The sequence below is a fragment of the Xyrauchen texanus genome, chromosome 13 (genome assembly GCF_025860055.1).
Source record: "Xyrauchen texanus isolate HMW12.3.18 chromosome 13, RBS_HiC_50CHRs, whole genome shotgun sequence".
In the NCBI taxonomy this organism is placed as follows: Eukaryota; Metazoa; Chordata; class Actinopteri; order Cypriniformes; family Catostomidae; genus Xyrauchen; species Xyrauchen texanus.
In genome coordinates this window covers 17,154,667-17,180,311 of record NC_068288.1, presented here as the reverse complement: position 1 = coordinate 17,180,311, position 25,645 = coordinate 17,154,667, and the positions used below count along the sequence as shown (strand labels likewise).

At 38.9% G+C, this 25,645-nt stretch overlaps 1 protein-coding gene across 1 annotated transcript in view; it reads left to right on the top strand.

Annotated features, from left to right (window-relative positions):
• tnrc6c2 (trinucleotide repeat containing adaptor 6C2) overlaps positions 1-21,911 on the top strand; it is a 70,422-nt gene extending 48,511 nt beyond the window's left edge. Inside the window, exons 5-22 of the mRNA XM_052140712.1 lie at positions 3,019-5,232; positions 6,531-6,716; positions 7,254-7,411; positions 7,572-7,649; positions 7,771-7,828; positions 7,932-8,053; positions 8,345-8,491; positions 9,056-9,202; positions 9,330-9,449; positions 9,619-9,702; positions 9,869-10,109; positions 10,268-10,435; positions 11,008-11,196; positions 13,177-13,326; positions 14,120-14,335; positions 14,562-14,635; positions 14,889-15,028; positions 15,272-21,911. Of these exons, the coding sequence (XP_051996672.1) occupies positions 3,019-5,232; positions 6,531-6,716; positions 7,254-7,411; positions 7,572-7,649; positions 7,771-7,828; positions 7,932-8,053; positions 8,345-8,491; positions 9,056-9,202; positions 9,330-9,449; positions 9,619-9,702; positions 9,869-10,109; positions 10,268-10,435; positions 11,008-11,196; positions 13,177-13,326; positions 14,120-14,335; positions 14,562-14,635; positions 14,889-15,028; positions 15,272-15,653 (4,874 nt within the window). The 3' untranslated portion in view covers positions 15,654-21,911. The remainder of the gene's footprint in view (positions 1-3,018; positions 5,233-6,530; positions 6,717-7,253; positions 7,412-7,571; positions 7,650-7,770; positions 7,829-7,931; positions 8,054-8,344; positions 8,492-9,055; positions 9,203-9,329; positions 9,450-9,618; positions 9,703-9,868; positions 10,110-10,267; positions 10,436-11,007; positions 11,197-13,176; positions 13,327-14,119; positions 14,336-14,561; positions 14,636-14,888; positions 15,029-15,271) is intronic.
• The last annotated feature ends 3,734 nt before the right edge of the window (positions 21,912-25,645 follow it).

Here is a 25,645-nt window from a genome sequence, read left to right as displayed (position 1 = left end):
CGGGCGATTCCACCAGGTGGCGACGTTTTGCAGGCACAAGTGCACCGCAACTGCCTTGTCCACCTGAGGATCTCCGTGTACCCCCTGGCTGTCCCACTGTCAAGGGTAATGAGAGCGGAGGAACCCAAAAGTCGGGTCCGAGCAGTAAAAGATGCCTGCCGCGACTTCCTCGTGCACCTCCGGGAAGAATGGAACGTGAGCGGCGCTCCGGACCCAGGAACCAGTCATCTACCCGCAAGGGCTCAGGGCAGGATGGGGTGTTCCACTCCAGCCCGACACTTGCGGCAGCCAGGGCAAGCATGGCCATGAGCTCCACGTCGGCCTCAAACTGGGCGACCACACCCAGAGGTGGGAACACAGTCGAGTCCTCCGCTTCCAACTGTGCCAACCTGCTCTCTGATTCTGCCAGCCACTTTAATGCATTTGAATTTAGATGGGATAATACTTGCAAAATGGACCTTTGTGTCGCTGAACAAGGCTGCGTGTGTGCGTGAATGTCCTCATTGTGTCCGTGAGCTGGAGGGTTTCTGTTGGTGCTCCCCGAGCGTGGATCGCTTGCGGGAAGTTCAAAGCATCTTAGGAGTAATGGTTGAAACTGAGAGAGAGTCCTTTCACCCGGAGGATATCGGACTGCTCCAAAAACGTAGAGTGTTGAGCTTTGTCCGGAGACAAGAAAAAGACTGAGATAAATGCCAAATAAAACAAAAGACATGTCTGACGAGAGTAACACAAAAAGGGAAGAAAAAGCAAGAGAGCTTGAAGAGAGATAAAAGCGAGGAGAGAAGACAAAAGAGGACGATTCAACACCAGATCCGGACTTTTAAGGTAGGGAGGTCACACCTCCTTTGGGAGGAATGACCCAATGAGGCTCCTCAGTTTTGGTGCTAGAAGGTTCCCTTTGTCTTGTCAAGGCTCGACATTTGCCTAATTTACGACAGTGTCCTGGATGTGGTTTGAATCACTCAAAAGATGGTAAAACATAACAGAATACATTTTAATGTAACCTTATATATATATTCAGCGAGGGCGAGTCGTAAGGTTTAATTTGATACCAAGAAACTTGTATTTGGTACACGTAAAAGTGAATATATATTCTTAGACCCTTTATATATAAGCCCTCAGAGTTTAACTACACAACTAAACAATCTTAACTAGTTTGATATAACAGCAGAAATACCCAAGCATACGGGAATAAAACATATTTCCTTAAAAATAAGCCATTTCTTGATTTTAAATGGTATGAGTGTATAGATTTTCAGTGTGTAGATGGCGATATCACGAGTGTCTCTGGAGAGGCTCTTTGGGTTGTAAAAACGTCAAGAAGCATTCTAACTCCCAGACTTGCTGGCACTACCTGGTGATTTAGATGGAGAGTCACAGGGTGTGGGGGTTTTAGGATCCTTCGGAAAAATGTGTGCATTGCATTCAGAATTAATGAGTTCATGATTTTCCGTTCATACTCTACATGTGCAAGCAATGAAATGGTCTTTGAAATAGAATGTTTGATCAGGATCAGGACCTCTAGTAAACAAATGGACTCTTTTACAAACACTAGCAGTCAATATTGAGCCAGAAGTAAAATCAACGAGATGGTGTGTTATGGTGTAGTGTATTGCAATCGGGTGTGGTGGGCCAAAAAGTCCGGGGCCACTTTTTAGTCCCAGTCCGCTCCTGCTTCAAATAGATTGTTGATGTCCTCTCTTTAAATAACTGAAGCCTGCAGGAAAAGAAATGAAGACTTTGAGTTAGACACCAGTAATGAGAAACTTAACTATACATAAGTTAAGTAAACTATACCTAACTTAACTATAAGTTGGCCATTTGTAGGTATTATTACCTAAAAGTGTAACACTGTGGTTGTACAACCAATGGAAAATGGGTGGAGTTTTCTGCAATCTGTTTATAAACAGTGATTATTTTTGCATTTCCGTTTGGTGATGCTAGTGTCACAGAAATTACGCACGTCAGCTTTAACTCAGAAGTTACATTGAAGCTATTGATTATCTTAACAACCACATATGTTGGATAATTATGGTCCCTTTATGCAGTTTGTCTGCACCAATATTGCTTAAATGACCGCAGCAATGCTTTTATCATTATATCTAAATCTGTGCTGTGCTCTGGAATATAGGGGCATTTTGCATGGCTGTTGCTAAAGTGCTCTGTGGACTGACGGCCCTGTGTGATAAGGTTGCCTGGAAAAGGGAGATAAAATGCTTGAGAATTGTATTCTGAGGCACTGTGAACAATTGTAGGCGGTATCTTAAGCCCCACATCTATTTAAGCCATCACATCCTGATTTTATGAAACTACAAAGTGACCAATGGAGTTAAACACTAAAGGTAAGAGGCTGTACATTGATTTTACCAAATACAATTACTAAAGTATACAATATATGCTTGTTCAAGAAAGCACCTGCCAAGTAAATATCTGTGTAAATGAGACAACATGTACTGTATGTAAAATAAACCTTAGATTATTCTTGGGGAATATTTGTTTGATTTAAGCCGTGAATCACTTAGCTATCACTTGCCCTTAAAATGCGGTGGAAAATATGTGTGTGCGTTGATTTGGTGGAATGCTTTCAGTGGTTTAGGAGCATACGGTTGCTTTTGCATCGCAGATCAATGCCCCCTTTCTGCTCCACCATAATTTACACACCATCGATTACCTGCTTGCACATGATTGATTATAGCTGGAAAGAAGTAAAGCTCCCTTTTGTGCATGTGAGAGAGAGAGAGGGTGAACATGTGCATCCTGCTTTAGTATGCATACTCTGAGCATAATTGTCACATGATGGTGGCAAAGCTTGTTTTGTGGGGGCCTGGTAGAGAGCAAGGAGTGATGGATGACAAGATAGTTTTTGTTTGATTCCATCTCAACTGCCCTTTGTGCTGGACCTGGAAATGAAACAAGATGCTTCACACACACTGCTATTGATGTGAAATGTTTAAAATATTATGACTGGAATTCATGATATATGATGTCCTATATATTTTGTCCTCTTTTTTTTTACAGGATTACCCCATCAGAGTGGCCTGGGAGCCCAGTACGACAATTCCCATTGGAGCATCCCAGCCACCAATAGCAGCAGCAACTGGGATCAAGTTATCATTAACCATAACGACACTGAAGCTTGGCCTTCCATTTCACACGGCAAGAGCCAACAGACACAAGAATGCACCTTGGAAACTGAATGCACATCAGAGGTCAACCACAACAGTAGCAGTATTATTATGGCTACAGGAGCTAGCCAACAGGGTCATTACCCAGTCAGCAAAGCCAGCAATAATATCAACTCTAGTATGGTCTCAAGTCAGGGTGGTCCCACCAAAGACTGGGACTCTGAGGGAAAGGTTGATTTTTCCATTGGCAGTAGAGGCCAGTCCACCTGGGGCTCCTCTAATCTGAACCTAAACCCCAGTGCCAACCCTGCTGCATGGCCAGCTCTTGGACATGAAGGGCCTGGGGTAGGATCAGGCCCCAGTAGCATGGTTTGCCCAAATTCCCTTTCTCTTAGTATGTGTGGCCAAGGAGGAGTACCACCAGCTTATGGCACCAACGGAAATGGTAGCATTGGTTGTGTTAATGGAAACCTTGTAGGGGACTGTGCATGGGGCAACCCGGATATGCCTGAACAGCATCAGTCACCTACAAATGTATCTTTCAGCATGAAACCTCCTAACTTTAAAACTGATGGACCACATAACACTAAATCAGAGCCGATGAGTCCAGTGAACAGCTGGGGAGGAAACCTCAGTCAGTCACCTACTGAGAAAATCAGTGGAGATGGAACTGCTTTCTGGGGCAATAAAGATGCCAAAAATGGAGAATCAAAGGACTGGGATTCTGCTGGCATCTCCTCCTGGGGGCAGGGAGGAGCAAGTAGTGGGGACAATGGTGGGGGCTGGGGCAATTGGGGCAAAAAGCCAAGCAGTGAGGGCACAGGATGGGATTCCAGTGATGGTCCCCCCCATGAACCTGTTAGTTCCAGGGGCCCTAATACTCCAGTAAGTGAGGGCAGCAGGGACAGTATTGAAGGCCACCCACAAAGAAGAGAGAGGTCCTCAAGTGAGGACATGGCCCCATTGCTCCCAAGACAAGACTTGGATCCACGTGTGCTCTGCAATTCAGGTTGGGGACAGACTCCAGTCCGACAGCATACTGTTTGGGAAATGGAAGTAAGCCCTGATGAAAAGAATGAATCAGGGACTGAGTCCTGGGGGTGTTCCAAAACACCTTCAACTGGACCTGCCCCCCCTCCTCCACGGTGTGCCAATCCCAACCTCAATGCACCTCCTAGAATGGACTCGATCAAGAGTGAGGGACTTTACCGAGGCATGCCAAACTCAGACTGGGGAGGATCAGTCCCACCCTCCACTCAGCCTAACAGTGGATGGGGGGAACCACCTGCAAATAAAAAAGTTCCAAATGGATCAGTATGTGGCTGGAGCAATTCCATTATAGAGGATCCCAACACCAATGGCTCTAATGGCCAATCTTGGGTTTCTGAAGAAAAGGCTCCCAACTGGGATGATGGTACTTCTCAGAAGAAAACACAAGGTTGGGGTGATAGACCCCAAACCATCTCAGGTTGGGAAAGCAGTGGGAATGGTGGACAGTGGGGAGACCCCTCCGAAGTGCGAAAGAATGGCTCTGATAGTTCCACTTGGGACCCTGACAATGGCAGCTGGAAAGAAACCCACAGAGGCTGGGGTAAATCAGCACCAGCACAGGGTTGTGGCTGGGGTGATGCTCAACATTCCAATGGTTCATCCCAAGATTGGTGTGGAAAAATTCAGGAGTCCAACAGTGGAGCTGGAGGCATGGGATCATGGAGTGGCCCAAACTCCGTGAAGCAGAGCAGCTCTGGCTGGGGCTCAGGAGGCCAACATGATCCAGGAGATGAGACCACAGGCTGGGAGGAACCATCTCCTTCCACTATTCGTCGTAAGATGGAAATTGATGATGGAACCTCCACCTGGGGTGACCCCAGTGCTTACAGCAAAAGTGTAAACTTGTGGGATAGGAATAACTCTGCCTGCCAGAACCATCCAGGAACCAGCAACAATGGCAGCAGTAACAGCCTCACTGGACCAAATAATAACAACAACAATCATCACCCACATAATTGCCAAGGTCCCAGTCAGAACCATGCCAATGGCAGCAACAACAGTGGCTCTCCCAATCAAAGTGAGTCTCCTCACAATAGGATGTCAATGATGAACCCAGGTAAGAGAATAAATATATTTCTCCCTCTTTACTTTTTGTCCTTTGAACAGGAGTTACTGAAAATGATAATGGATTATTTATTTCATTATTTAGTCACTCTCATGTTGTTCCTAACTGTATTAATTCCTTCTGTGGAATACAAAAGGAGAAATTATGCTTACCGCTAGTGTCCATGAACACTTATGTAGAAGCAATGGGGAATGAGACTTTCCAGCTTTAAAAGGATGTCAAAATATCCAAAAAGTATCATAATAGTGTTTTTGCGACTTTGCAGGTCTTCTGAAGCCATACGATAGATTTGTGTTATTCACTGAATATTTTTTTTTTTTCTGATTTATTTTTCACTGAAAATGTTGACATTCGCTCCTTACTTTGTTTGTGAGCTTTCATAACAGAATAATTTATTTGTTTGGTCTGAATGATACAATCATGAATCGGAGTGATACAATTCTCGAGCTCAAATCAGTGTCTCAATGATCCATTTGCAGCATTTAACTACTTATTGGAAAGTAGAATTAATAGTAAATAATAACTTGAGGATCTGTTCCTCACAGAAAGTTCTCATTTGACTACAGAGATATGACAATACAAAGAATGGCATACAAGTCTTATGGACCACATTTTGTTTTTGTGGAATGTTTTCTTTTTCTTTTTTAAGCTTGAAATCCTTTGTCCCCATTGGGACTAACTGCATGGAAAAAGGTGATCAGTACAACTATCCTTTTGTGTTCCGCTGAAGAAATAAGGTCACAGGTTTGGAAAAAAATTAAGGAGAGTAAATAGTTACAAATTTACATTTTTGGATAAAATATTCCTATAAAGTCGAGGTTAGTGCCACCGGTTGCCCACTCTAGCATCATTAAAAGCATTAGGCAATTAGGATGAACCTACATGTATGCCTAAATATCAGCCCTATCAATAATTTTTGTTTCCATGTCTGGCAATGCTGGGGGACAATGATGTATATAGATATTTACAGTCAAATCTTTCCTTCTTTCTCATCTTTCTGAGATTGTAGCCTGTAATATACTGTATTGTCTGTTTGCAATAAATGTAATTGTTTAGTCAGTATGCAAATTATTTGATCACTTATTAACTTACAAGTTATTTTGATGCTGTGCAATCTCAAGCTTCTTTTTATTAGATCACCTCACACCATTTATCTCCTACCTTATTTTTGATGATCAGTTAAAGAGTAAGTGTTCATTTGTTTGTACCGTTCTGTAGTGAGATGAATAATTGGAACTCAGTGTATGATTGTTGATTCATTATGCAGATAATATTTTATATTCCACCAGGCTGGGGAGAACGCCCCAATGTCCAGCCAAACAGGGAACCCTCTTCATGGGAGGAGCCAATTCATTCCAGCCCCTCTGTTGATAATGGTACCTCAGCTTGGGGCCAGCCTCCTAGGGGCCTGTATAAATCCAGCGGGCCTTATGACAGAGGTAGTGCACCTGCTGGATCAGTCCCCTGTCAGGAAGGTAAAAAAAAAAATCTGTTTAAAACCAAAGAGAGATCTCTCCCTACATGCATAAACTCTCCCCATTAAAAGAAAAAAATATATATATTGAGAATAGATTGAGATCAATGTCTTATGTAAACTAATATGTAAAATTATTTGTTGTTGCCATTTGATGATCAGGTTCAACAACACTGACCTCTAGTGGTTGAAAAAGCTCAATTTCCACACTTTTAAAGGGATAGTTCCCCTAAAGAAATTATATTCTGCCATTTTCTCACCCACATGTTGTTTAAATCCCCAAAAAATTTATATCTTGGAGCACAAAAGGAGATCTTCCTGGGGAATGCTAACTTCTGTCAATATTTACTTTTCTTTAAAAAAATCACAAAATCTCCTTTTGTGTTTCACGGAAGACGGAAAGTCATACGAATCTGGAACAACATGAGGGTGTGTAAATTATGACAGAATTTTCATTTTTGGGTCAACTATCCCCTACAGTTTTGCCTTGGACCATGTGTTACTAAATGAGCATTGTTGTACATCTGTGCTTTCTCAGGTCTGAAACATGTACAAGATGGCTGGGGATCAGGAGGGGAAGAAATTGGCATGAACACCGGCCAGTGGGATGCTGATGATGGTGACATGTGGGACAGTCCCACCTCCCAAGACTCCTCTTGCAGCTCCTGGGGTCAATCTAAGAAGGGCCCACCAAAGGTAATTGAGGTCATCCTGTAATGGACACCTTATGTTACATGCTCACTGCATGGTTAAGAAACATTTAATTAAAACTTTATTTGAATGTGTTTTAGTTTTTAGTTTCCCTCAGTTATTGTCTTTTCCGTTATCTAAGGTGTTATCTCTGTGTTCATTGCAGGTCAAGCTGTCCAACAAGCAGGATGATGTTTGGATCATGACCAGACTTATCAAGCAGCTGACAGATATGGGTTTCCCAGTAAGTTAAAGTCTGTTTACTCAGTATAGACTCATCACTTCTATCATTAACAAGACATGGACTGTTTTTTATTATTTAAATTATGTTTACCTTAACAGTTCATTTTCTTTTCCTGATACAGAAGGATCCTGCAGAGGAAGCACTTAAGAGCAACAATATGAATCTGGATCAGGCCATGAGTGAGTATATTCCTTTTGAATTTTCTTCATGACATCAGACAGACATGCAGTGAGTCATTTGATCTTATTCTGGAACACTGATTATGCACTTGCCTTTCCTCAGGTGCTTTGTTGGAGAAGAAAACTGAACTTGACAAGCGGGGGATGGGCATGTCGCACTACAGTAATGGAATAAACAAGCCCATAGTGTGCCGACCCACAAACCTCTCCAAAGACGCCTCACTGGTTTGTGCCCCCTTCCTGGACAAGGCATAGCTTTGTCTCAAGCTTAAAAGTCCAGGCCCAGAATTAAACTTAAAAATGTGATTTACTAAGATTTGTTACAAGAATAGAACCCATATATTTGAATACCTAAAAATATTTAATTAAAAAATTCTTGCTTTTGAATGTATATTACTTGAAATAAATTTTGTTGATTGCATGAATGAATACATGTAGGAAATTGACTGGACTGAAGTGGAGAGAACTTTGATCTAGGCAAGTTTTATTAGTAGTTAATATTTTCTATCCTCTCAGGATGGCAGGCTGTCAGATGATGTTCCAACCTCACCGTTTATGCCTTCACCTGGCCTCAAGCTCCCACTGGCCAATAGCAGCCTCCCTAGCCATGGAATGGGTGGGGTCTCCTCTGGGCTATCCATGCAAAACTTGAACAACAGACAGGTGAATGTTGTGTACAACTGTGAAAATATCTGTGAAGGGCATAGAATGCAAATATGTTAATTCATACACAGGCATTGAACATGATCTTTTCAGCTGTATTGTCTGGGGCTGAGTTCGGAATTGCATTCTACCATACTACTCATACTATTCCTCCCATAGACTAATATACAAGAAGTAGAATGAGTAGTATGTCTTTCCAAACTCAGCCTGGTTTTGTGATTAACTTGGAAGTTAAGGTTAAACAATTTTAAAAAATAATTCAAAAAAGTGTTTAGTAAAAAAGGAGCCACAAAGCCGACTTGGCATACGTTTTCATTTCAGCATTTATAAAGAGCTGCAATAACACTTAATTTGTTAGGATCATTTTATGTCATGTTCAGGCTAATGTAAAGAGCACCCTCATTAGCACTAAATTGAAAAGGAGATTCAGATTTTTTTTTTTTGCTGAAATTGATATGGAATTGATTTGCCAATTTGTGCATCCAAAATGTACAGTATATACTGTATATGCATTAGATTTGTTATTTATTTATTTATTTATTTTCATCTCTCTCTGTCCCCCAGATGCAGAATGGAATGTTCGGCACTAATGGAGCAGCACAAACTCGGGTCATGCAGCAGCAGGCCTCGTCCCCTCAGCCACCAGTGCCACCTCTTGGCTCCACCCAGCCTAATCTACGTGCTCAAGTGCCTCAGTATCTCACCCCTCAGGTACAATTTCCCCTAACATTTCAAGTTGAGAACATCTGCATGTTAATTTTAAAAAGCTTCAGTTATGCATTTGGAGCATTGATGGGCAAAAGAGCATTTGTTTATTTTATTTTTTTTGGTCTGGTAGGTTCAAGCACAGCTCTTACAGTTTGCGGCAAAAAACATTGGACTGAATCCTGCACTTTTAACCTCACCCATTAACCCTCAACAAATGACCCTGCTGTACCAACTACAACAACTGCAGGTGGTGAGTCGTACAGTTTACTCTTCTTCTCTTCAGTTTCCACATGACAGCAATTGTCATCTTCCCACTGGCCTGTCCTTGGGTAGTGAAACATGCTACTGTTCTCTCCTGTCATATCAACCCCATCTTCTTTCTTTCTTTCACACTTTGTCTCCTTTTCTCCTTCTGTCAGGCGTATCAGCGTTTGCAGATTCAGCAGCAAATGATGCAGGCTCAGCGTACTGTCTCTGGTCCAATCAAACAGCAAGAGCAGCAAGTACGACACACACACACTTGAACACACTTATATAAATGGCCCTACGAAACCGGGGATGTTTGTAGAGTTATTAAGTAACTAGCAAACCAAGAAATATTTTTTCTTGCACTAAATGTATTCTTACACATGACGATAAAATGATCAACTCTGCCCTTGTCTCTAACAGGTTGCACGTACAATCTCAAACATGCAGCAGCAGATCCAGCAGCACCAGCGTCAGCTGGCCCAGGCCCTGCTCATGAAGCAGCAGCCTCCACCCTCCTCTCATACAGGCCTGCACCCTAACATTGGCAAGGCAGGCCTGGATACATTCACAGGCCACACCCAGACTTCAGGCCTATCTGTCTCTGACCTGCAGACCAAAGAGCAGCAACCTTCTCCAAACTCATTCAGCCCCTATTCACTCTGTAAGGGAAAAGCTACATGAAGACACACACCTGCACACAAATGCACATGCTTGTGGTCATATAATAGTTTGTAATTAAAGCAGTGTTAGTTGCGTTTATTGCGTCATGTGCTTTTAATCCCATTCATTCTCTGTCTATGTCTCTTTCGCCCCCTGTAGCTGGCTTGAACCCAAACATTAATGTAAACTCTATGGAGGTGGGCAGTCTCAGTCTCAAAGACCCACCTCAGCCTCCTCAATCGCGACTCTCACAGTGGACTCATTCAAACTCCATAGATTCCCTGACGGCTGGTACTCAGCACATGGAGACAAACTTCAATAAGCATGGTATCAGTTCTTTACACTGCTCCAAACTTATTATGTGTTTGATTTTGTGTTCCCGCAAACAGAAACACTCAATCTGATCTGTAATGTGATGACAGTCATAAGAAAACCACTACGTTTTAAAATTTGAACATTTGTTTTAAAGACTCCTGACACTGAGTCACAATAACTGTCCTGCAGATTGGTGTATTTAAAAAAGGATAGACTAAACTCCCTCTCAAGTGTAGTGTTTGCAGTCATTCCAGAGTTATTTTTGCCACTCTCCATTTGATTCTCTCTGTCAGCAGAGCCTTGTAAAATTGTATCCATCCTTGGCATTTGTTCTTAGTGAACCTTGCCTGAACAGCAATTCCAGACAAAGTTCATAGCAGTTCATTTGAGGACAAAAGCTCAAGCCTGTAATCTTGATGTCTTTGAAAATTGAATTTCCTTAGCTATGCAAAATAACAGTGCAAAAAGCATGCAGCACAATATGAGATTATGTAGCTTGTTCTCTAAATATTTAATGATTATTTGAAGTTTTTAATGAAGTCTTTATTTTATTATACTGATTAAGGAAAATGTTGTTGTTTCAGGTGCAATCTCTGCTGTTCAGTCCCATGTGCCTGTCAGAAAGACCGGAATGGTGGATTCTTTCAGCCCATATAATCTTATGTCAAGCTGTGAATCCCCGACCAGCACCTTGGTGTCTTCAGAGAGCTGGACACATGGCAAAAGTCCCAGTGAGAAAATATCTAGTGGCTCTAATATTAACTGGCCTCCAGGTAAGCATATTAAAGTTTAAAAAAATTTTTTATTAATGTTATTGTTAACAATGAGTATTACAGGTGCAACAAATCAGGTATGTGTCAAAATATTAGATCTGCGCATAAGACTTTGCAGTGAAAATGTACTAATGCAGCCTAATAGATGTGCCGGCGTCTATTGTTAATATTAATCAAACAAAAATATTGAAAAGAAAGCCACTGACTGCTCTTTATTTATTTGTTTGTTGTTATTAGCCTACTATGTTCTTGGTTTACTTAATACTTTGGCTACTTCTTTATTATTATGACTATGCACCTGAATAATAAAAAACATGAAGCAATATATACAGTTGAAGTCAGAACTTTACATACACTTAGGTTACTAAATTAGTTAAGAAACTATTTTTTTAACTACTCCACAGATTTCATATTAGCAAACTATAATTTTGGCAAGTAATTTAGGACATCTACTTTGTGCATGACACGAGTACATTTTCGAACAAATTGTTTACAGACAAATTGTTTCACTTTTAACTGACTATATCACAATTCACAGTTAACTGTGCCTTTAAACATCTTGGAAAGTCTTTTGGCAATTGGCCAATTGTAGGTGTACATGTGGATGCATTTTAAGGTCTACCTTCAGTGCCTCTTTGCTTGACATGGAAAAATCAAAAGAAATTTAAAAAAAATTGGACCTCAACAAGTCTGGTTTAATTTGGGAGCAGTTTCAAAACGCCTGGAGATACCACGTTCATCTGTACAAACAATAGTACGCAAGTATAAACACCATGGGACCACGCAGCCATCATACCACTCAGGAAGGAGATGCATTCTGTCTCCTAGAGATTAATGTAGTTTGGTGCAAAAACTGCAAATCAATCCCAGAACAACAGCAAAGGACCTTGTGAAGATGCTGGTGGAAACGGGTATCTATATCCACAGTAAAACTGGTCCTATATCAGCATAACCTGAAAGGTTGCTAAGCAAGGAAGAAGCCACTGCTCCAAAAATGCCATAAAAAAGCCAGACTACAGTTTGCAAGTGCACATGGGGTTAAAGATCTTACTTTTTGGAGAAATGTCCTCTGGTCTGATGAAACAAAAATGTTACTGTTTGGCCATAATGACCATCGTTATGTTTGGAGGAAAAAGGGTGAGGCTTGCAAGCCGAAGAACACCATCCCAACCGTGAAGCGTGAATCATGTTGTGGGGTGCTTTGCTGCAGGAGGGACTGGTGCACTTCTCAAAATAGATGGCATCATGAGGAAGGAAAATTATGTGGATATATTGAAGCAAAATCTCAAGATATCAGCAAGGAAGTAAAGCTCGGACGCAAATGGCTCTTCCAAATGGACAATGACCCCAAGCATACCTCCAAATTTGTGGCAAAATTGCTTAAGGATAACAAAGTCAAGGTATTGGAGTGGCCTTCGCAAAGCCATGACCTCAATTTGAGGGCAGAACTGAAAAAGGATGTGCGAGTAAGGACTCAGTTACACCAGTTCTGTCTGGAGGAATGGGCCAAAATTCCAGCAACTTATTGTGAGAAGCTTGTGGAAGGCTACCCAAAACGTTTGACCCAAGTTAAACAATTTCAAAGCAATGCTAAGTGTTTGTAAACTTCTGACCAACTGGGAATGTGATGAAACTAATAAAAGCTGAAATAAATCATACTCTCTACTATTATTCTGACATTTCACATTCTTTAATTAAAGTAGTGATCCTAACTGACCTAAGAAAGGGAAGGTTTTCTACCATTAAATGTCAGGCTAAGGACTTTAACTGCATATACTTTTCTGCTCAGGTGGCCATAGGTTCTGCCCAACAGAAATAGGATTTGCTCAGCAGGAACAAAAACAAAAGAGGGAACATTTGTTATTTGGAATATTCATCAATCTGCACCCTGCACCCGATTAAATGTTATCTCTGCATCTTAAATATAACAGAATTTACCATATATAGTGGTACATTTTCACCTGTCTTGTTTTCTATCAGAGTTCTGCCCTGGGGTGCCATGGAAGGGTCTGCAGAACATTGACCCTGAGAATGACCCCAACATGACCCCAGGAAGTGTTCCTAGTGGTCCTACCATCAACACTAACATACAGGATGTGAACCGATACCTGTTACGTGACAGGTCTGGAGGTGAGGGAGAATTGATAGAGAAGGTACCACAGTGGGTGCAACTGAAGTTGGACCATATTATTATTCTTTTTTTTTAACTAAAATCTTAAATATATATATATTTTTGTTTTTTATCCAAGCTGGTCAACATTTATAAAAAAAATAAATAAAAAAATCTGATTTGTATTAGTGACTTTAGTATAACGTACTAAACTGCCCCTGTATAACTGCCCCTTTTTGCTTTCCACTGGAGACAATTACTTACTATAGCCTCATCCCCAACTCAGAGTTGTCCTCAAGTAAGTGACCGGTCAGTGAATATTGCTCATTCGGTCTGTCCTCTCAGAATGAGAGTGATGAGGACAATGCAGGTACAGCCCTCCCCTTAATGGCCCACTCCACTCACCTAGACCTGCTTACCTTCAACCTTTATCTTGCCCCTATCCTTAAACTTTGAGAGGTTCCAAGCCCCAAGTGTGTAAGACTAGGTTTTTCTTAAACCTGCACTCTCCTTCTTTCTCTATTATTTTGAAAATGCATAGTTTTTTTAATGTAGATCACTGTCAGCGACATAAACAATATTTGCAACTTTGTAGCTTTTTAATACAGGCGTTTATTTAAAACAGGTGTTATGTGTGTCTCTCTGTGAACATTGATTTATAGTGAATGTAGCTTTTGAGGAATTCTGTGAAATACATTTTAAGATTGGATTTATGATGTAGAGTGATACAGGCAGTGATGGAAGGTGAATTTAGCTGCTGCTGTTATTGATTTTGTTTATTTCCCTTTCTCTTCCTCTTATCCTTCTCTTTAGGAAAACTCTTGGAAATGAAGTCCACCTGGTCACCTGGTCCCATCTCCCACACACAGACCTCTTTGTCTCATGAGTTATGGAAGGTTGCCCCTGGGACACGTAACTCCAGTGCCCCCTCTCGTCCCCCTCCAGGCCTGACAAACACCAAGCCCTCTTCCTCCTGGGGTGGAAACTCACTTGGCCTCAGCCAGGGCTGGCGCAGCTCTTACTCCTCAGGTAAATCTTCAGTCCACCAGTGTTGTACTTACCTGCAAAGCAATATACCTGACTACTCCAGGACATGCTGTAATGTGGCTGACATTATGATCAGACCCCACTCTCTCTGTCCAATATTGTGTGTTTAGATAAGAGATGAACATGGAAAGAAGTTAAGAATTTAGTGTAACTACCAAATGTACTTCCTGATGTATTAATATGTGTCTCTATATTCTGTCTGTTGTAGAAGGGGGAACCTGGAGCACTGACAGTGCCAGCAGGGCAAGCAGCTGGCTGGTGCTGAGGAACCTTACTCCTCAGGTGCATAGAGCAAAGACTTTTTCATATTGTAAAAACATAATTTTGTAAACCTTTCTCAAATAGATAGTACCACATGAGTTTTCAAACTTTGTGTATATAAATAAAAATATTTGTGTATATTAGTTTATTTTATTTTATTATTATGTTGTTTTATTTTTTACTTCTGTTAAGTTTTGCAAGTAACTTTTAGTCAAGTGGGTTGTTAGGTTGTTTGTATGTAAAAAAAAAAAAACAATGTTTCTGTGTGTTTCAGATTGACGGCTCCACCCTACGGACTCTGTGCATGCAGCATGGTCCTCTCATTACCTTCCATCTGAACTTGACACAAGGAAATGCTGTGGTACGTTACAGCTCCAAGGAGGAGGCCACCAAAGCCCAGAAATCGTTGCACATGTAAGACTAAAACAGATTTACGAAACAATTTTACTCCATTTTTCCATCTTCTGCTGCATTATTTTCTGATTTCATTTGGAGAAAGCCCCTGAACAGCTCCCAGTCTTTCTTCATTTTTCCTAAACCATGTCAATGCACTTCAGTCAAGCATGTATTTAATAATCACGTCTTTCTCATACTGATATTTTGTGCTGTCAATAAAGGGAAAATGTTTAATACTTGAATGCCTCTCTACTTCTTAAGGTGTGTGCTGGGTAACACTACCATTCTGGCAGAGTTTGCTGGTGAGGAGGATGTGAATCGCTTCTTTGCACAGGGCCAGTCCCTTCCCACCCCCAACAGCTGGCAGGCCAGCCCAGCACCAGGCTCCAATCAACCCCGGTTGGGCAACCCTGCTTCCAGCCACCCTACTGGACTTTGGTGTGGGGGTGGAGGAAGTAATAAGGCAGTCTGTCGTAGTGGGAACAACAGCACTGGAAATGGAGGGGACATGTTGTGGGGTGGTGTGCAGCAGTACTCCAGTTTATGGGCTCCCCCAAATGGAGACGACGCCAGGGTCATCGGAAGTCCCATTCCAATTAACACTCTGCTCCCGGAAGACTTGCTAAGCGGGGAGAACATGTAGGTTTTTTGTGAACGGCCATCATAATATGACAAAGTCAAGAGACCTAATGGAGTAAAACCCAAGCGAATCAATGTGGCGATAATCACTTGGAGCTGTAATGACGGAGGATTAGGTTGAGATGAAGCTGCATACCTCCAACTGCTGTTTTTGGTCCTATATTTTTTATGTCTTCAAACTGTTTGTTATGTTTGTGGGATCCTGTTCTTAGTGTTCAGATATTTTGAGAAGCAAGAATCAATAGAAGCAGAAGCCTTTGGGTGCTCTTTTTTGATCATTTCCAAAGTTGGTTTTTGCTCAGAAGTGTTGCCATCAAAGCGGCATCCATTCTTAAAGCGACACAGTGAGACCTCATGACACCTTTCTACTGATTGGATTATTCCTGGTACTTTACATTTTAAAGATTGCATTGTTTCTTCAGAACTTATATTAGCCACAAGTGCTCTCTTTCCCCAGGTCCTCATCAGACATTTTTATTTTATTAAAACCACCACCAACAACAAAGAAATACTTTGTATCTTGCACAGTTCTGTTTCTGAGCCAGCAAATAGGCCAGAGCAAATGAGAACAACAACAACTCCAAGCAGTGGCCTGTCAGCATGACTAATCACCAATGATCTTTTTTCTATTATTCTTTTAGTTTTACAAAAGGGAGTTACACTGCTCAATGATTTATTTTACCTGCGCCATTTTCAAAATAAGTGTTCTTTTAAAACAATAAGCCGAATGTCTAGTTTTGATGTAGATGAATGAATGTTTGTCTGCTGGAACTTGATCAAGCATCTGTTTGCGAGTACATAACCACTGTTAACACTCAGTGGAGGCTTTTTTTTATTGTACCTAATGGACTGCAGTGCTGAATCAATCAAAAGTTATTCAGTTACTCTCTGGTGTATCTGGGCGTACATTTTATTGACATACGAGAGAGAGAAGAAAACTCATTCTGATGCATTGTGCAATAGAACCCAGAGACCCTCTCTTCCGTCCACACTGAAGCTTACTGAAACTTAAGAATTTTTTGAAGACTTTTGAAGAATTTAAACTTTGGACAAATTTTTCCATCTAGCCTGTCTGTTCGTCTGGCTTACTGGCTGTTCGGTATTCTTGTGGAAAAAGAGAGAACTGTTTAATATCGCTCCATGCGGTTTGAAACTTGACAAGACATGCTGTATGGGATTGCAGTCTCCCAGCCACTTATTCACCAAACAGAAATGTTGTCCAGAGTGTAGAGACATGGCACGGGAGTCAGGCACAATACCAAATACAAAGGGTTTCTCTTAATGCAGTACATAATAAGAGATCCTTGCATTTGGTGCAAACATAAGACACTTACGTTTTCTATGTCTCTTCTTAAAGGGGTATTATCATAGCACTTATTACATGAGTGATGCTCCATCTATGAAGCCAATAAATCAGATAATGGAGCGTATATATACAAAAAACATTTTTACAAAGACTTCTTATGGCAACTTTTTTTTTTTTTTTTTTTTTTTTGTACCTCACTGGTATTCAAAATGCTTTTTGTTTATTGTTCCTCTCTGGTCCAGAAACTTGAGTGAAAAATATAAAAAATGTCATAATGAAGGGAAGAGCAAGACAAAACTCACAACACTTACAATCAGAAAAAACTTGCAATGTATGTTTTTTGTATCTGAACTTTTTTCCCCCTTACTCTATCAAAGTGAATGTTATTGTTACTCTGAAATTGTCGTAAGCCTTTACTTTGTCTGGAGGAGGAGCCACCTGGATTAGGTGTGTGGGGAGGACCCTGTTTGACTAGCTGTGTGGCGTTTTGGTGCCTCTTTGTGAACTGTGGAAATGGATTGGGGAACGTTGGTTCTCCATAGCGACAACTCCCTCCACGCACCTAGTACAATGGAAATCAGTAAAGGACAGTAAAGTTGTCTAAATGATATAGAACTTGCCGTCATTATCATTCATCTTTGTGTAGTGAACACTTAGCTATGGATCATGGAATGTTCCCTCCTGTGATTTTAGTGCTCCTAGCCACACAGCTAAAGCCAAAACTCTCTGGATTACATCACACCTCAGAAGACTCTCACTTCGTAATGACCAGCCCTTGTGTATGAACTCACTTCCTCTGGAATAGCCAGTGTTGTGTTATGTGTTCTGAGCTTTTTTTCCTCTTTCTGTTGGTCATCATGCAGTGGTCTTTCACTGCCTGCAAAAAAAAAGGTGCCTTTGTGTACCTGTCCTTTGTTACGAATGCAAACGACGATCGATGCTTTGGGACATATTCGATTTTTTTTCTTTCACAACATGTCAAAAGTCTTTTATTTTGTTGTTAACAGTGTTTCAAATTACTTATAGTATCATAGGTCATTTAGAATAGGGGCTCTTTTATTTATATGCGTGTCTGTGCGCATGTAACCTCACCCTGGGTGTCCCACCTCTAACTCAGCTGCTAACATCCACTTTCTCTTTTGTGGCCTCAATGATGCCCTGTATGAGCAGTATTTCAATAGACAGACTCCTTCTGCCACTGGCTCTTTAACTACATCACTCAATGCTGTTACTATGCAAAGTTAGAGAAGATGGGCATGTAATGTCCGCCCTGTGAAACATAGTGCCAATCTGTGGCTTTGAAAGGATTTTTTTTTATATCTCGCTGTCCTCCCATACCTTACTGAATTCTTAAGGCCATTGTCATCCTTATGAAAATTAGGATGTTGTCTGACACTAAGTCAGCTCAATACAGTTTTATTTGGGGAGACCTGTGTGTTAATTCTGCTGAATTTGATAAACCTAATTTCAATACAATCTCAGGGCATGACAAGATATACTAAATTTATCTTTAATAAAAATGAAGATTATTGTTGTAAGCCATTTTATACACGAAATAGCGTGTATAAGACTTACAAATTATTCATTAAAGAAATGCAAAAGGATATTTATCAGTGGGACAATAAAATTAGGATGATGGCTTATTATGGGTCTTCTCAATCCTTCTGAACAGGGACTGTTGCAGAGTCATCAGACTTTCAGATTTTGAAGTAGTTTTGAAGAGAATAACAGGGACCTGTTTATCTTACCTCTCTGCTGCTGGTTGCGTTGCAATTTTTCCCTCATGGTCTCACGTGCCAATGTATACAATTATATATATATACAGTACACTTGTGGCATCTCTGACTGAATTTGGCCACATCTTAAATTCCATGTCTTCTTGTCCAAATGTCTTGTTTTGTTTAAGAGCACTTCTGTTTGGAGGCACTTTGAAGTTTCTTGTGTGTTTGAGGTGGGATTGGGTTAAGGGGGTAGAGGATATTTGTTAGAAAATAAGACCTCAAGCTGATTGTGATAATCCTGTTGCTGGCATTGGAAGAATCCTTTTATATATATATAAAAAAAGTGATAACTTTAATAGCATTGGGGATTCAAGGCTTACAGGTAATGAACAATCCCTGGTACTTTTTTTGAATACCAAAAATTAAGTAGCGTTTTAATATCTTTTCTAAGTTTGACAAAAACATCTAAACAATGAAGGGAAAAATTATTCTGTAACAATTAAAACTGCACATCTTACTGTTATAACCTCCTGTTTGCCAGTTTAACCTTCCCTTATTCTGCAGGTTGACAGCAAACTGGAGTGCCTTTTGTGTATGCTGTATTAACTGTTTGTTTGTTTAAAAAAAAAAAAAAAACAGGCCCCTGAAGAGTACATTTCCATCTCAAATCGTCTCAGTTTGTTTTCAGGCCATTGTGCTGTATAAATTAACCTTTTTCCTCTTGGGAAAAGTCATTTCAACAGGCTATGAATCACTGTTGCCTGTGTGTGTAACTGCCTTTTTCCCAACTCGTTCACAATTGACTGAAAGTGAACCACAATGTGGCTGTAATTCCAAACAGTGAATCATCACAGGAAGTCTCTGGTGACACCAGCATGGGTAAACTATAACTACAGCTAAACATTATCCTGTGTATTATCACGCTTGCTCATGTAGAAAAATGCTATCAGATCGCTAAATCCCCTTTTGAAACCACTGGGCAAAATGTAATTTGAAATAAGCAATAGACCTTGATCCTTAGAATATGTCTTCTGATAATTTGCCCAATGGAAAAGGTTTGATTGATGATAGACCTGAACAAACTTATCGAAGAATGCATGTTGGTATTAGCTTAAATTTAATAATCAATATTTAATTATATTGTTCCAGGTAAAGAAAGAAAAATTATAAACATATCAAGAGGAATATCTTTACCAATACTTGAATTAAATTGCGCCAATAACAAAATGTGAATTTCTTTTCACTTTCTCTCTCTCGCTTACTCTCTCAAATTTTAGTTTGGGACTGACCCTTCTAAGGTAGTTGATAACATGCTTGTAATGTTTAACATTGTTCACATTAAGAAAATATATAATGTACTTCTGAATGGTTTTGGTTTAATGGTTCTTTCTGTACGTGTGCTTTCTAATGATACTGCTTCTTGTCAGGCACGGCTACCTACAGATGTGATCCATTTAGTTTGTTGTACTGTTTCTGAGTTTGTCTGTTTGTTTGCTTTTTTTTTTTTTTTTTTTTATGTGTTTGAAAACTGTTCTGACATGGTTACTATCTAGAATCCCTGGCTCAACCCATCAAAAAAAAAAAAAAAAAAAAATGTAGGGGATATGATGACAATTCACGTGTTAATGTTTACTCAAGGACTAAATGGATTTTTTTTTTTTCTTAAAATGTTTCAAACCTGTAAAATTGTATCCTCATAGTGGCTTTTATTGTGAGATAATTCCAAGTCTTTTTTCTTTCTTTTCTTTTTTTTAGTGCTGTGTCATTTAAATAGAATTATTGAAAAAAAATAATAATAATCTGAAATTTTGCCATAGTAAGAAAAAGTTGAGAAGCAGATGTTACATACATGGATAGACAGAAAAGATGTCCAGATGCGAGTTATTGACATTCTTACTCTATCTGCCATTTACAAAGTGATTTGTCTAAAATTAGAAGAAGAAAAAAATAGGAGAGAAAAGGAATTACAAGAATGTAAGAAACCCTACAGACAATTACAGCTTCCATCAAATAATAATAATAATACTACACTTTTCAAATGAAGATGTGTGCTACTTGCTGAACTCTGGGATTGTTTCAGTGTTGTTGTATTTTGCTTTTGAATTACTTTGTTGTTCTTATTGCTATTGGATTAATTGATGCCTAAATGTCTTTACATTTTTGTTTCTGTAAAAGCAAAAATGTTCTGTCACCGTCTTGTGCACTAACAATGGACTTGGAAATTTTCTCAGGATTATTAGAGGTCCAGAGTTCCATTTAAAATTATGATTATCATGAGACTTTAACAATTAAATTAATAAAAGAGGGGGAGGGGGGGCTCTAAGCACTGAAGGTTATGGATTTAAAAATGTCTTTTTGAATTTGAATCCATAGCAGACACACATTTACCAAATATCAGATTTGAAATTATCTTATGTGTGCTATATTTCTTGAAGTAGAGTACTTTCCATTTAAAATACATTTGTCTTTATCTATGTGTTACAAACAAATACAGTTGTGATTATTGGTTAAGTTGTAGAAGGACCTGCCACTGTTTGATTTTAACTTGTCTGATGGTTCTCAGCCAGGTCCAGTAAAAGATGCTCAATATTTCATCCTCTGGTCTTTTCTTGTTTAGGAAATTCAGAGGCCTGTATGCAAAGGCCTGAGAATTGTAGAACACACATTCTAGGACTTGATCTTTTTCCTGATTTGTTTTTACTAGTTGTTGAGTGTGGGTTGAAAATACTCCATGTAAACACTCTATCTAGATTTTAAGACAAAATGGTGAGGAAAGAAGTTGTGAAAGGATTAAGAATCTATGCACAAGTTTTAGGGGAGAGTATGTTCAGACATGCTATGCTTACAAGGTTTTTTTTTTTTTTTTGATGGGTGGGGTTGTCATATACTTGTTTAGAGTATCTTTGTAAGAGGTTTCATGTGAGTAAGTATTCATTTAAATCCTCATGCTCTGTGTCTATCAACCAAGGATCATCATCAACCAAGCACTGTGGGTTTATGCCAATCCATGACATTGAAGTGTTGGGATGGGTTGTAATGAAGTGGGATTGGGAATGGGGATTTATTTTTTCCTTTTTTGTTGACATATTAAGAACTTGACTGTACTGATATTTAACAATGTTGCTGGCTTTTAAAGAAAAAAAATCCTTACCCTTAAAAGAATGTGATCGTTGAGGACTTGCGCCGAGAAAGTCTTACCATGTGTTATGGAGATTAGTTCAGCCTATATTAATAAACAGCATTTTTTTTCTCATGAACCGTGTCTGTTTATTATTTATTATGTACTGTAATATTTTTTTTAAACCAGATACAATTGAAAAGTGCAATTGAAGTGTAGAAATCAGTAATTATACAATTCTGGAAACAACAAAAACAAGGCATCTTGCTAAGGAGTGCTTGATTCTGTTTTACATGAAAACAAAACACTGAGAATTCAGCGGTAGGTCAAAGAAACATTTGATTGATTTCAGTTAACATTTAGGGGTGTTGTGACCAGACATCTTGATAAAAAAACAGTGGCTCATCTGTATGGGCAGATTGGGCTGTGGCCCATCCAGATCTTCATCCACTTGAAAACATGGATCCATATTATAAACTGACTATAATGTTATTTGTTAACACATACATTTTTGAAATTGATGACCTGGACCAAATAATAAAGAAAAGCAGCCAATAAGTGCCCAACATAGATGGGAACTCCTTCAATACTGTTTAAAAAGCATCTCAGGGTGATTCCTCAAGAAGTTGGTTGAGAAAATGTCAAGAGTACATATCTGCAAACTCTAGACAAAGGATGACTGCTTTGAAGATGCTAAAATATAACACAGTTATTTTGGATTTTGTTTAGTCACAACATAATTCCCATAGTTCCATTTATGTTATTCCATAGTTTTGATGACTTAGAAAAAATAAAAAAAGAAGAATTATAATAAAGAATGAGTAAGTATTTCAAAACTTTTGACCAGTACTGTGTATGTATATATATATATAACTAGTTGACCTTACTTAGATTTTTCAAGGCAATTGGTTTGCATGCTTTTTCTAAGTAAACTTATTTATTTGGCTCAAGTAAACAGAACTTAATTTTTTAAGTAACTTTAACTAGTTACAAGGAAGCTTAACTCATCAATGATTAAAGTATTGATGATTTGGTTTAGTTATTTATATTGGGTTATAACTTGTCTTACACAGTATAAGGGAAATTATGACTAGACTCTAGACTAGATTAGCCATATGGCACACTGGAGTCTACTCAGTAATTCTTAGTGCCCAAAAATCTGCACTTTTGTAAAGTACAATTGAGTAGAGAAGAATGGCTTAAACTTAACAGGCTCCAAGTTCACCTGAGGAAACACTAAACACCCTCATGATGACTTCACAAATTCTCAATTATCAACCAGCAAAAACAAAACAACAACAATAGTCATAAAAATGTAAACTAAATCCACTTTTAAATTAAAAAAAAAAACATTTACTACATAAGTTCCCTTGTTTTGACAAAACAAACAATTTATTTCAAGTGCAAGAGTTTATGGGTATTACACTCAGCCGCGATTTTGTACTTGGTAATTTTGAGTTAGTAGTACTCACAGCCGAAGTTTAAAGAACTTATGTATTTGAGTTATGATTCCAAAATGTACAAGTACTGTTTAATTAGGACCACTTAAAAGTTTTTAGTAATGACAGCTTCAGGATTTAGAGAGTGACATTAACTTAATTAAAACTAGTAAGAATAGTAAAACTCAAGATTAAGCTGAGTAAACTATTTTTTATCATTGAGATTACTATTAATATGTACAGTGTATATATATATATATATATATATATATATATATATATATATATATATATATATATATATTCTTTAAAAGTTGTATCAAAAACAAACATGAAAATAGCCCCCACTTTTCTTCCCTCTGCTTGAGTAGGTGTGTTTTATACTATAAATAACTAGTCTATACGTTACCATGGAAATACATCACCAGGACCAATGCCAATAGTTACAGTACTGTTGGAAAGAGGCGAATACAGAGTTTACTGACATTACCCTGAAAACTACATATAAAACGTATGTGTAAATGGGTTATTTGATGAGGAAATATTGATAGTATTGCCTAAATTATTAAAGTTTGTAATTACTGAAGATCATAATGTCCTTTTTAGGCTTTTGTAGCTGTTTATGTACCATGCACTGGTATTTTTAGAAATATTGATTTCACTTTGCTTCATGACCTGACCTATGAGATGTTATAAACAGATATGTTACGATTTACGTTTATATAATGTAATATCACTTCTCCTTAGCAACTAGTCTTTCTAAAATTTTGACATGTTATAAAATTAGCATTGTCACTTTAAATTGAGGAAATTTGGGCTAGTTGTCATAAGAGCTATAGTTCAGTAATTATGAGGTTTTAAGTCTGAAGTCCAATTACAAAAATCTGTGTTTTCTCTAGCAGAGGTGTTGTATGTTGGTTTTAAAGACCTAGTTCAAAAACCTACTTAAAGGGATAGTTCACCTAAAAATTACAATTCTCTTTTCATTTACTCACACTCATGCCATCCCAGATGTGTATGACTTTCTTTCATCAGCAGAACACAAATTAAGATTTTTAGAAGAATTTCTCAGCTCTTTTGGTGCATACAATGCAAATGAATATGTGCCAACATTGTGAAACTCCAAAAATCACATAAATCAGCATAAAAGTAATCCATAAAACCCCAGAGGTCAAATCAATATCTTCAGAAGCGTTATGATAGGTATGGCATTCACTAAAGTACAGGGGTTTCAGTACAGCGACGCACAAGGGGCGTTGCCATGACATAAAACAAATTAGGTATATCGCTCGAAACCCCTGTAACCGCGGATCTTTAAGTATTCCATGAATTCAGATTGTTTACATTGATACTATTGGTACATTAATATTTACATATTTTAGCGTGTGATTTTGGATTAATCTACTTTGCCAAACTGACATATTAAATTTCAACATCAGTTTCTATTAGCGGCAAAAAAGGAAAATAATTCAACCGTTAGCGATGTGGGTTATCATCATCATTCACTTTTAGTGCTCATGATCGGTGACCTATGCAAATTTTGAATTAGGAGAACGCCTACACTACCACGTCACATTTTTACGCTGTACTGAAACCCCTGGAAATAAGTGACTGCCTGATAGGTATGGGTGTGAAACAGGTTACTATCACATTCTTCTTCTTGCATTTTTGCTGATTCACACTCTTCATGCATACCACCCCCTACTGGGTTGGGAGAAGCACTTAAAAAAAAAGACCTTAAATATTAATCTGTTTCTCACCCACACCTATCAAAAACCTGAAAATATGGATTACTTTTATGCTGTCTTTATGTGCTTTTTGGAGCATCAACATTTTGGCACCCATTCACCTGCATGAACCTATGGACCTGCAGAAATATTCTTCTAAAATGGATGCATTAGGGTGAGTAAATGATAAGATAATTTTCCTTTTGGGGTGAACTATCCCTTTAAATTAGAATCATTTTTATTAATTCTATCCTCTAAACGGAAACTTCAATATCATAGTTTTGCTATAGCTGTTTGGTTGATAAGTCAACACAATAAAACCACACTCAGCTATGGTCCACAATATAATGACTCTTTTAAATGAACGGTTTAACTATTCTCAGGGTATTTTTCATGTCAGATGAAAGTGAGTGCAAGTGATCTCATGTGTTTTACATGTTATAAATGTATACACTACTGTACATTAATTACAATATATGTTAGCCAAACCAATGGTTTAATATTTTAGGATATTAAAGCGTGCAAGATGGAAGATATTCCTCACGTGCATCCGCATTCACCCCCCATCACTTGAGATAAGGGCTCGTAAAGGCGCCCACTGACTATGAGCAGTGAAAGGGGGCGTGTGCCACTCATTTACCTCCCCTTGCTGTCTGCGCTCTGCTCAGTCACAGTGAACTTTGGC